The sequence below is a fragment of the Hyperolius riggenbachi genome, chromosome 5 (assembly GCF_040937935.1).
Source record: "Hyperolius riggenbachi isolate aHypRig1 chromosome 5, aHypRig1.pri, whole genome shotgun sequence".
NCBI classification, from domain to species: domain Eukaryota; kingdom Metazoa; phylum Chordata; class Amphibia; order Anura; family Hyperoliidae; genus Hyperolius; species Hyperolius riggenbachi.
Window position 1 is genome coordinate 100,095,671 of NC_090650.1, and position 13,148 is coordinate 100,108,818.

At 45.2% G+C, this 13,148-nt stretch overlaps 1 protein-coding gene across 1 annotated transcript; it reads right to left on the reverse strand.

Annotated features, from left to right (window-relative positions):
- Nucleotides 1-569: 569 nt before the first annotated feature.
- Nucleotides 570-4,025, reverse strand: HOXA1 (homeobox A1). Its single transcript, XM_068238658.1, has 2 exons — nt 3,325-4,025; nt 570-1,982 (listed from the first exon to the last, which is right to left on the reverse strand). Exons 1-2 carry the CDS (start codon nt 3,959-3,961, stop codon nt 1,627-1,629), a joined length of 993 nt encoding a protein of 330 aa, XP_068094759.1. The 5' UTR covers nt 3,962-4,025; the 3' UTR covers nt 570-1,626.
- Nucleotides 4,026-13,148: the final 9,123 nt, after the last annotated feature.

A 13,148-nucleotide genomic window follows, 5' to 3' on the forward strand; every position in this document is an offset into this window, starting at 1 on the left:
TTGAAGTCAACAGAAGCCATCGAGATCAGCTACACGCTGGATTAGTCGCTAATCACCAACTTTTAAGTTAATGTATCCAGTGATTTTGTTTCTATAGCAACTGCGTCTTTAACTAGGCTTGTTTACAGCCTTGGTCAGCTATCATCACCAGAGATCATCTACAGTGACATGTATGCACCCACACGTCAACGTTTTAAAGTGATGCTCCCTGTTTTTTTCGGTTAAAAGTAGTTAAATCAGGTCAAACGATGGCAAGCGGGAAATAGCCCTTTTGGGCAATGCTGAGATGTGTGCCTGTGAGGAGTGATGTGAGGAAAGAGTGACTGGAGACAAACTGCACATTTCTTGTCAGTCTCCTGTGTTTACACATGTCAGCGTTCAGATGGAGGTGAAAAGTTCACCAGTTCTTGACCCAAGATGTTCCTGGTGGTGTCTCACTGTAAAGTGAATCTGCAAGAATTCCATGCGCTGTATACGCAGCTACTGAGCGGATAAGGCTTTGCACTGCTGCAAGCTTTCAAAATACAACTTGTAACAGAGCACGTGTCAAGCAATGATCAAACGGGGCATTTTCAGTTTTTAACAAGTTTATTGGTTACCCACAACCCATAATTTATCGATTTACCACCACAATGCACCCCACCCATTCATTTTTGGTAGAAACATAATTTTAGGCATTAAAATCTATTGTAAGCAGAAGTAATATAACTGATAAAACTCAGTGTATACATACACAGCAAGTGATTGTTTCTCATGCACTGTCTCACACAGAAATCACAAAATATATACTGTATTATTGATGTGGTCTTTAAAGCAATACTGATAACTTGAAGGGCATCATTTAACTATGTCATAGAGTGTCATTTAATTTACTGGTACGGCACCTTTCTTTTTAACAAGTTCAAAATACATTTTGGTAGACTAGAGTATTATGTACTAAAAGGTGCAACTTAATAACAGTTCTTCAGTAATGCTTACTTCAAACATTCAGTCCTTTTTGGTAAGTGTGAGGAGAAAACAATCTTTCAAGTTGGACATCCAAGTCTTTACCTAGAATAATTATTGTACTCTTTGGCAAGCCAGCTCCTAAGACAAGAAACAACTCATAGAAATGTTTAATATTCGGTTCAGCAGGATTCTTATTCTGTATTATAAATCTTGAAGCAATTTATTATCCACTCAAGTAGGTTAACATAAGATGTTTAGAGGTTCTACAAAAAAGGCTTTAAAGATAAATCTCTTGATGAAAATATTTACAGTCTTTAAACATACAGACAATAAGTCAGAATTCACATTTAAATTAAACTCACAAAGTCTTTCAGTCTGTGTAAACTTTTTGGTTTCTCTATAGTGCATCACATTAAGTAGGGTTTGTACCTAGGCTACCCAAGCAAGAGGACCGCTTAGTCTTCTGTCCCTCCAGTACTTGACCATAGGAAGCAGCTCATTCATACCAATACTGATTGTGGACTCCACTTTGGTGCCCTGGTTGACAACACAAAATGGTTTAAGGTAGGACAGTTTGTGCAAACAAAACTCTGGTGCCAAGAGGCAAGCTATTGACACAGTACATGGATTGTGAAATCTTTGGCATCCTGTAAAAACACTGAAACAAGACAGCTGTTCTTAGTTGGAGGAATTGAGGTGATCAGAGGTAGAAGAAGCTGGTGATGGAGCACATGGTGAAGGACTTGATTTGTCAGACATGTCTTCTGACTTTTCATCGCTTCCTGTACTGGCAGAGGGGGAGATTGGCAATAGACCTTCTTTCTCCCTCTTTTTCTGTTTCATCCTTCTGTTCTGAAACCAGATCTTCACCTGGGTCTCATTAAGCTGTAGAGCTGCTGCGATTTCCACTCTCCTGGCCCTGGTCAGGTATTTGTTGAAATGGAATTCCTTCTCCAGTTCCGTCAGCTGCTTAGTAGTGAAATTGGTTCTGACTGTGTTGGGTTGACCTGCATAACCGTATTCTCCGACTTTACCTGAAATGCAGAGGAAAAACCTTGTAAGAAGATGAACTCTAAGTAGAGAACCTATATTCATCAGTAAAGCAAACTTTTCTAAACTTTGTATTGAAGTAAAAGGATTAAAAACATTTAAATAAAATGAAGGCAGTTGACAAAATTAAGATGTTTACAAACAGGGGGCATGAATTCCCATAGACTGCTTCCTTCCATTTTAGAAATGAAACAGATATAAGCTGCTGAATGTCATGCAATGCCAGTACAGATAGATAAGGAAGCTGCAAGATGAAGGAGCACATCGATCAAAAAGCAGTGCAGGGGGGAACTGGAGCAAAATTTGAGCAAAGATGGAGAGGTCACTCAGAGCGGTCACTAGAGATCCTTCCTGGGCATCTGCTCCATATTTGCACACGGTTTCACTAATTTCCCTTGCACTGGTTTTCAGTCATCTGCCCAAAATTCCATAAATGTGACTCACCTCAGATTCCAGTAGAGAGGTGATGGAATGTTTGTATACATAGATGTGGCTGTTGGGATTTTAAAAGAGGTCACCTAGTGGAACTTTTTGTAGGGATGTTGAGGTTCTCTAGGGCCTTGTTCTGCAATTCTGCTGATGTATGTATACCCTCGTAACTGTAAATGAACACTTTGATGTGGACCACCATACCTACCTTTGGCAAGTGAACATCTTTATTGCCATCACCTCTCATTTCTCTCCAGATATACTTATTCCTTATCTGTCTATGTCAGTTATTAGCTCCCAAACTTCTGTCCTGTTATGGGAATATTTTAACAGGCAGAGATACCCTCAAAGGTGTCAGAGGTTTACCCTTGGGTATTGGAATACCTGAAAGAGAAACCAACATTCAGGCCCTGCTTTTTGCCCTGTGGTATCTGTATCCCAGAAGACATCTATGACAGCTTCAGATAAACCAAGACTTGCTACTTGCTAGGTGTATTCACCATAATGACATTATAAAGTTTTAAGAAAACATCATAAGACCTATATGTGAAAGTGTTTTATACCTATTAAAAGTACAAGCAAATAGCTGGGGAAATGCTAAGGGACAGTTTAAGAGTTCTTGTAATAAAGGTGCTCTTGTCAGAAGAAGCTTCTTGAGAAATGGTGCACTATATCACCAGATGCCCAGTAAACAGCAAACATGGGTAAATATTGTGACACAGGGAAGGAACAAAGTATGTCAGGAAGAAGTAGGTAATCTTACAGTAAATTGAGAGATGAGCTCCTAAGTGGTAACTGTACATGTCCTGTAATTAGTGACGGATCGTCAGAATGAAGGCACCTGTAGGGGAACTGGACCAGTCATTCTTCACTGGACATCATTTTATAATGGCTTACCTGTTTTGGGGGGATTGCGCTTCACTTTCATCCAGTCAAAGGTCTGTGCTGGAGGTGAGGTTTCAGCAGAAGGCGATCGACATACTTCTTGGTGATTGATGTGGACGCCGCTGACACTGTTGTTGTTATAGCTGGCAATGGACAGGTTTTGCTGCTCTGATCCATATGTGTGGTGGTGGTGGTGGATGTAGTGAGCTGACCCTGATCCATCCACATAGTTCTGGTGCTGATGGTGCTGGACCACAGTGGAGGCGATGTTCCCAGTGTACACAGCGCCGGGGAACCCCGCGCTGACATCTGTCTCTTGATTTATGGGGAAGTGAGAGTAACCTGCACTGAAATTCTGGATGCCATATCCTGCAGCGCAGCTCGGGTGGGAGTAGGACATGCCCAGGTTGCTGTGAGTCTGGAAAGCACCACTTTGGTGGGGATGATGGTGGTGATGAGAACTCAGCTGGACCCCCCGTCCAACCATAAACCGATCATCGCTGTTACAGTTATTGCCACTAACTGCGCAAGACTGGAAAGTTGTAAGTCCATGATCTGGGTGATAGCTAGCTCTGGAGGTGCAGCTCCCAGGCTCTGCATTAATCAGGCTCGGGAAATCTAGGAAGGAACTCATTCTCGCATAGTCCATCTATCACTGGGTCACCGTGTCTTTAGAGTCCAGGGTGGCCGTGCCAACTTTCTCACTTCCTCCATAGGGCCAGTAGAAAATAATATGAATGTACAGTGAAGGGGGCGTCACGTGGATACGCCAGCCAATGGCTGCGCAGCCTGATAAAGTTTGACTGTTCAGGCTGGTGATGGATCGTCTTTTCAGATGCATTTAAATTCCAAGCGCTGCTGTATGAAGGTGACGCGCAGATCGGTGCGCTGCGGAGAGCAGGCAGGCAGGAGAGCGGAGTCCGGGGCGCGAGGGTGGCACAGACGGGCGCTGGTGAGTACAGAAACCCCGATTATCTGTCTATTGTGCTCCAGGCTCGCAGAATGGCGCTGCTGTATGCTAGAGGGGGACACTAGGCTCTAGATGAGGTGGTTTAAACAGCCTATTTTCCTATGATAGCGTAGAGAGGATTCTCCTTATAGCATTGGCGTATTAGGTGACCTATTACTTGCGTGTGAGTGTGTTTAGGATATATGCCATTGCTATGTCAGCGTATAGAGCCGACTACAGTATTGTCAGGGCAGAGTGGATAACGTCGTGGCTGTGCAGCCTGTCTTTGTATGCAGGTCACACTGTGTTATGGATGATTTTGTGCTACTTCAGACTAGCACTATACCGACTGCAGCCGAATGGGGGATTGGATCTATTCTCTTATCTTCCTAACTAGGATGGTAATTCATCAAGACACCGCACAATAGTAACCCATAGCAACCGATTCATCTGTCAGTGACTTGTCTTCATACTGATATCTATGTGATATATGTAGCTGCTTGCTGCACACCAGTATTGGTCTATGAACTGGCTTGATATGAAGGGCAAGGTCTGCTATGGACAACACCTTCAGTTTTCTTTACCAGAACGTCTTTATGATCTGGTCTTCCCTAAGTAAATATTATGATACATTGTTTTAGATCTTCAGCAGATACATTTGTTACAGATCTTCAGTAGATACATTGTTACAGATCTTCAGTAGATATATCATTACAGATCTTCAGCAACACGCTGGAGATGTATCATCTTCAGCAACACGCTGGAGATGTATCGTTCTGCTTGACCCCAGCATAGACAGCGCTTGGTTGCAACCTTTCCTCTTCTCACCTATTTTTTCCTTCGCTTCTGCTCTCTCCCTTTCATCTATTATTGTGTGTCCCCTCCCCTGTCCCTCCTCCTTCTGCCACCACTCCTCCTCTAGTCCCTGTAAAAGGACATGGAAGCTGGCCAGGGACTCCAGCTCTGATTCCAGCTGTATGATATCACCATGGCAATTGCAGCCCTGAGACTCTACTAGAGGCTTCTCCAAATATAGCCATTGCGTGCCTTCTTGCCAGGCCATGTAGAAAACAATGTTAATTGCTTCATCACCTGATCATTAGGGATATTATCAAATTGTTATGCTTGAGGAGCAGTAACGGTTTTATTAGTGACTCCAGCTTCACAGAACAGTGTGATTTTGTCTTATACTCAGAATGTTTACAGCAACTGGTAGGGGATTAGTTTTACTATTTACTTCAATGGGGATTAAGGTAAATGTGTCACAGTTGCATTAATCTCCAATGCATAGTGTGGTGGGTGTGGGTGGGTGTGTGTGGGGGGGGGGGGGGGAGGTTGGCATATGGGCATATTTGGCCACACATACCACAATCTAACCAAACAATCTTTGCAGTCTGACTAAAACTAAAGGTACCCATACACTTATAGATTAGCAACAGATTTGACCATTATGCTGGGGATACACGGTATGATTCTGTACTGTGTATCGACCAGCTGATCCGGCCAGCTGATAATATTCAGCTGGCCCGATCAAGCCGCTCGACCCGCGCCCGCTCGATCCCCGCCGGCGGACAATGGCAGGGAATCGAGCTGATAAGGAAGCCCCGGCGGGGACAAGCGGGAATCGATCCGCGCGGACGAGCGGGAATGCGGCGGGGACGCGGCTGGGGTTGATCCGGCAGCTAATCGGCCGCCGGATCGACCCGTGTATTCCCAGGATTAGATAGATTCCTGTCAGATGGAATCTGATAGGTGTCTATCTGATGTGTCATCACGCAAGGAACAGATTTCCAATAGATTTCAGAATGAATTCTATTGAAAATCGATCAAAATGCAATATTGCACCATTCGATCCAATGCAACCCTATGGGCCATCGGTCTGCTGCAGCAGCCGATCGACCTAGATCCAACAATTAAAATTGGATGTGTGTACACACCCTGAGGGCTTGTTCACACTAAGGGCCTGATTCACAAAGCGGTGCTAACAGTTAGCACGCTGGTGAAAAGCCCTTTATCATGCCTAAACTCAGTTTAGGCATGATAAGTTTAGGTGTGATAAGTTTAGGCATGATAAGTTTAAGCACCAACTGGGTTAGCACCGCAGTGCACAGCTGATCAAAAGTTTTGCGCTAGCAAAGTCTGGTGCACTTCGCATAGAATTTAATGGCGCTGCTTTGCGTGCAGAACTTTGCGTGCGATCTAAACTTATCTAAACTTAGCATGCCTAAACTTATCATGCCTAAACTTATCACGCCTAAACTTATCACTCCTAAACTGACTTTTCACCAGCATGGTGCAATGGTTATCATGCCTAAAGTCTCTAACTGGGTTAGCACTGCTTTGTGAATCGAGCCCCAAGAGTGCTTTTGCTTTTTTAAAAGCGCTGGCAATTTTAACCCCCCAGAGACCGCTGGTACAATAAAGACGGAATACAGACGAATCGCCGCATATACCCGTCGCAACCGCCATCACTGCCGCACGCCGGGATACTCAGGACATCCACTCTGCTGTCTCTATGATGGCAGAGTCATGTGAACCGGTCAGGAGCCGATTTCATTGGCTCCTTACCATGGCTACCAATGTAAGCCTATAGGAGTTGCTTACATTGATAGACACGGCCAGGAGCCAATTAAATCGGCTCCTGACTGGCTCACAGAGCTCTGCGGTCATAGAGACAGGCAGAGCAAGTGAGTTGCGACGGGACATGACGGGAATTCAAGAGCGAGATCAGCGGGAACAACGAAAACGGCGGATGCGCACTACGGCGGTGATTGAAACGCCCTGCCAGCCAGGTAACCACCAAAACAGGGCGTAGTTTCACTATCACAAAAATCGTAAAATTTAAAGCACATGTAAACTTATACAAATAAAAAGTACATTTTTCCTGGAGTAAAATGAGACATAAATTACTTTTCTCCTATGTTGATGTCACTTACCGTAGGTAGTTGAAATTGGATAGAACCAACAGGTTTTAGACCAGCTCATCTGCTCTTGGGGGATTCTCAGGGTTTTCTTTATTTTCAAAATTACTTAGTAAATGGCAGTTGCTCTGTCCAACTGCCAAAAAAGTGTACGGTGAGCAGGGAGGCTGGGCAGCATCTTTGTATAAATCTTTCTTTAGGGCTTTTTTACTCCTAAGGTGTTGTTCAAAATCGCCCTAAAAGCGCTTGAGCAATGATACCCTATAGCTACGTACACTGAGAGATCTTTGTGGCTGGTCGCTAGCGCACAGGGGACGCGCGCGCGACAGCTCGGCGACAGCTCCGCCTGAGCGACAGCCGTCTACACATCTCTGCCCAAAGGCAGAGATGCGACAGAAGCTGTCGCCGAAGGTTCCTCCCCCCGCCGGAAGCTCCATACATTGCTGTTGCTAGTCCGCATACACATGGCGGACTAGCGACAGTTGCGTCGAGGTTGCGGCGACAGCTGTTGCCGGCGATTGACCAAGTCAATCGCTGGGCAACAGCTCTTACTAGCGACGGTTCTTGGCATGCGCGTTGTACACACGGGGGACCTCTCGCTGCAACACGCGCGTGCCATGTGGTTGCGGCGACAGTTGTAACCCGTGTGTATGCAGCTTAAGAGAGTGTTCACATCTGAGCGGTTCAATTCTGATCCGCTCACTACAGCACTGCATGTACCATTTTTGGGGCAGTTTGCCTCAATGGAAGGTATAGGGAAATCGCAAATCGCTTGAAAAAGCGATTTGTATAGCGATTTCCCCAGCGCTTTCATGAATAAATACATGTCAATAATGACAATAATGATGTCAGGAAGTTAACAAACAACCACTCTGCAAAAGCACTTAGAAAAGCGCTTTATACAAAATCGAAGCGCGCAGGTAAGCACCGGAAGGGGGAAAAAATCGCTTAAAATATCAAAAATCGCTGGCGTTACGATTTAAACGTTAGATGTGAACAAAGCCAGAAGCTAAGTACTCACGGGGGGACAATTGTAGCTGTTGCTAGCACACGGGAGCGTGTGCGCGACAGTTCGGAGACAGTTCGGAGACAGCTCGTCGCCAAGTCCCTCTGCATCCACACGGCAGCAGAGGGATTAGCGATGCGGCGGAAGCTGTCGCCGAGGTTCCTCCCCCCCCGCCGGAAGCTCCGTGTACTGTGTGTGGGTAGCTGTCGCTAGCCCGCATACACATGCGGGGCTAGCGACAGTTCCGGCGAGGTTGCAGCGATGGCTGTAGCCGGCGATTGAACATGTCAATCGCCTGGCGACAGCTCCGACGGGCGACGGTTCGGGGCACGCGCGTCATACACACGGGCGAACTGTCGCCGCAACACGCGCGTGCCACGTGGTTGCGGCGACGGCCGTACCCCGTGTGTATGAGCCTTTAGGGAGTGTATTTATAAAGAATAAAGGCCATGCTGAGAATCCCCTAGGGACTAGCCCAAAAACTGTCGGTAATGTCAGATTTCTACTACTTGCTGTAAACGACAGCAACATAGGAGAGAGGTATTTTACTCTGCAAGAAATGCACTTCTCATTTGTATGTGTTTACATTTATTTAAAATTTTACACTTTTTCGCTATAGTGGTCCTTTAATGAATAAATACACTGTATTTATTCATTTCCGGGGCAAAGAGTTCACTTCCTGACTAACGTCAGGAAGTGAAAAAAAACATCGCTACACAAAAGTGCTTAGAAAAGTGCTTTTCTAAGTGCAAACCGCTCTGAAATAGCTTAGAAAAGCGCTTTCAAAATCACTCAATAAATCGCTCCGCGCTTGCGATAGTGCTGACGATTTATAATGTGAACAAGGCCTGAGTGCTCATGCTACATGGATGCAGTAAGAGTGCATAATGGAGATTGTATGGTGTATGGCTAGCTTATCTTTCAGCAATAATGTGATCAAGAAATAATGTAGCCACTACCATTGTACCACTAGCAGTGTAATACAGTGCTATGCAGCTGTTGGTCCCCGACTCCCCATCATTCCTTTCGCTACCCGCTTGACAAAATTAACCACCAAATTAATCAGAATTTAATAGATTTGGTATTTATCTGCCTTACAAATCGACCTGTATATTGCTACCTTTAGGCTGCTTACACACCAAGACGTTACAGGCGCACGTCAGTGCGCCTGTAACGCTCCCCCAACGCACAGCAATGTAACACAAGTGGGCTGTTCACACAGCCCACGTTGCGTTACATGTAACGCTGCACGTTCTGTGCAAAGTGCAGCATGCTACGGCGTTGGAGCGGCTATAGCCGCGTTAGACTGTTTGCACATGCGCAGTGGGGGGCGGAGAGGAGGCGGGGAAAGCCAGCTACAGTAGCCGCGCACATGGCTACTTAATATTCACTGCACTGGCGGGCGCTGATTGGCCGGCGGGACCACGTGATGCGGAGTGTCTCGCTCCGCATCACGTGGTCCCGCTGGCCAATCAGCGCCACTCTGGGAGACATTATAGGACTCGAGCCGCCTAACGTGGCTCACTCTACCGTCGGCTCTTGCAGCACCATACGTTGTGTTAGGTGCACGTTATGCGACCTTAACGTGCCACCTAATGCAACGTCTTGGTGTGCAAGAAGCCTTAAGCCATTGTACAGTCATAAGATAACTGTTGGCTGATCGAATAATATCTGGTTCTGATTGGTATTATGTATGTTTGTCTGTCACCTATCTTGTACAGCTGACTCTGTTGTGGAAAATGGCGAGGGTCTGCATTGGATTTTCTTGCTTGTGTGCACATTTTAGTGATTTGTGCCACATACTTTGCGCTGGCAGCGTGTATACTGGTAATGGAAGAGCGGGGGTATTGAAGACAGATGGGCACCGCACAGTGGGCAACACAGGACAGGTAGTGTATAAGTGCACACATGGCAGGTACATTTATACAAATGGGCTAACAGTGCTGGTGGTTCTGTGGCATTTGTCCTGATATTGCTCGCCTTTCCACCACGCACCCGATCAACCACGACTGCACGAGATCTTGCAGCATGTTTGATCGATATATGCAACCAATTTCTGCCCGAAATTGATCGTATTGTCGATCGGGTATGCTCATGGCGGTACTGTTTTTCATCTGATTTGACAATAATTATTGAATCGGATGGTCAATTGGCCGCCAAGTCGAGAGATGTACGGGCTGAGGCGACCAATAATAACTGACTAGCCGAAAATCAAGCATGATTATCAAGCATCTAGCAACAAAATGCGTTGTAAGCTGACTCATGTCAGTGCAGGCCAGCCCAGCGATGTCGTCCAAGGGGATCTGGTCCTGATCCCTGATGGGCGACATCCATCAAAGGTGTGTTTGCACCTTTAAAAGCACTAGCCAACCAGGAACATTTTACAATGAACCTTTCAATAAGGGAGGTTTGTAATGTAGTGTGCAATGGGGGGGGGGGGGGGGAGGAGTTAGGAGAGAACTATTACATACCTAGGAAGGTTTTCCTCTAGCCCCCATCCATGTGGAGTGTGCCGTGTTCCCCAGGGAACCGGCAGTTCAAAGCTTCCTCCTCTGTAGCGCACTCCCTGCTGCCGCAATGCATGCAGGAGATGTAGTCCGTCAGTTTGAGTACATCTCTCGGCGGAAGATGTACTCATACTCACATCTGTGGACTACATTTCCCGGCATGCATTGCAGCAGGCCTTTTATCAGCTGGGAATCCCTCCTCCTCTCTCCATGATCAGTATTGTCTTTAGCTGAGGAACCTGTCTGAATAGCATTTGTACCCTGCAGTGTCACCCTAACAATCAAGCCACAGTCCTTACAGGCAATACTGTTTCTGCATCTATATGCATCTTAGACAGAATCTATTGTTCTTTAAGCTGGCTCTATGGAAGTTGGACTTGCAGATCAAGATATATTGCTCTAATTATCTCTCAGCCTTATCTGCATGCATTAGTCTGAAGTGTGACACAAGTCAGAGTCTGCACATTATTCATAAGTTTTGCTGTATATAACTTTTGAAAGACAAAAAAATAATATGTTTCAATAACCAATGTTATTCCTTTTTCATCCACAATCCAATAAGGCTTTAAATATCCATACATTTTTATAGACATATGACTATGGTAGGGATTAGATTGTGAGCCCCTCTGAGGGACAGTTAAGTTACAAGACTATACATACTCTGTACAGCGCTGCGGAAGATGATGGCGCTATATAAATGCTAAATAATAATATCTCACTCCCCCATTCCTTCTTGCACATCATACATCATTTTATGGGTCCCAAGTCGAGCTTCCCACATTTCCTCTGCTCCCCACCCCCATGTGATACATGATCATGACTTCCTGGGCCACGGAACAGAGTAGGTATATATGCATACCTCCCAACCTTTTGAGATAAAAAAGAGGGACACTTTAAGACATGCCACACCTCTAGCCACACCCCCACCACACCTCTAGCCACACCCTCACCACACTCCTTGCCATGCATATCACAAAGAATTCAGAATCAAAAGATGTAGTTTTATCATTCAAACAACACTGGTCCTTTCAATCATCTACAGTTTTCCTTCATTTTAACATTTGAAAATAAAAAATATATCAATTTAATTGATGGGAGTAAAGTTTAGAGTTAGTTAAACACATTTTTCAGTAGAAAAATACATATATTAACACAGATCTATACATCAGTCCTGAAAGAGGGACACATGAGGAGGAGAGGGGGACAGATGGATTTGGTTTCCAAAGGATGACTGTCCCTCCAAAAGAGGGACAGTTGGGAGCTATGCACATAAGGATAATTCAGTGAGGCACTGTACAGAAACTGGGCGGAGTTAGATGTACAGCAGCATAATTACTAGCCAGCTATAGAAGGGAGAGAGGGATATTATGCATCCATCAGCTATCTAATAGCTCAGACACCACCCAAAAACATACTTGATGCAATTATATTTATCTGTGCCAGCTGCTCCATACCTCTACACCTAATTAAGTGAATGATTGGTGTCAGTATTACTTCTTTAGCAAATCAGCCTAAAGGGTAAGCATTGTACACACAATAGAGACAAAGGCCCATATGCAATTAACTTTTTCTTCTGACTTTCCTACTAGGTGATATTTTCATACCTTGCCAAGTTGCCAATAAATTGCCTTTTAAGCCACCAGCAGCAAGCTAGAAAACACTCAAAATAATGTTTGACCTACTTGTCCTACTTATCCTGACTGCTAGAAGCTGCTTCACTATATGCCACATGTGTTCATGCAGATGCATTGTTAGCCTTTAGGCTATCATTGAGCATGTACAGCCCTGGGCCATGAACTGTCATCTGAGGGATCGAGTCCTGATCCCTGAGGGAGAGGCTTATGCTGGATCCACACGGTGCGTTCGCGCACTCGATTTCCCGCTCGATTCCCATCAATTCGTTTATTTCCAACATGTCCGATTTGGATTTCGATGGATCGTTAGGTCGATTCGCATGCAAAGTATGCCGAATCGACCTAACGATCCATCGAAATCCAAATCGGACATGTTGGAAATAAACAAATCGACGGGAATCGAGCGGGAAATCGAGTGCGCGAACGCACCGTGTGGATCCAGCATAATGATGATATAGATGTGTGTATGTACAGTGCCTAGCTGTGCTGTTATGCTTTTCTTCTTTCATTGCCTGAAAGAGTTAATTTTCTGCTATGCAATTGACAGTTTTTCTTCAGTGGGGGCCCAGGGACTACTGATATGGAATTACAACCATAAAATACTCTTCTCTAGGAAGCCCAGTTCTCTGCCAGCAGAACATAGATAAACAAAGAGGTCTATATATTGTATACATGCGTAGATGAGGCAGCGATGTTCCTTATCAATCCAGCTGCTGATGCGGCCCGATTGATAAGTTCCGACAGGTCCGATCTGTGAGCCGCCGATTCCCTGCTCGTTCCCCACGAGGGGATAATGGTAGGGAATCGAGCTTAAGATAA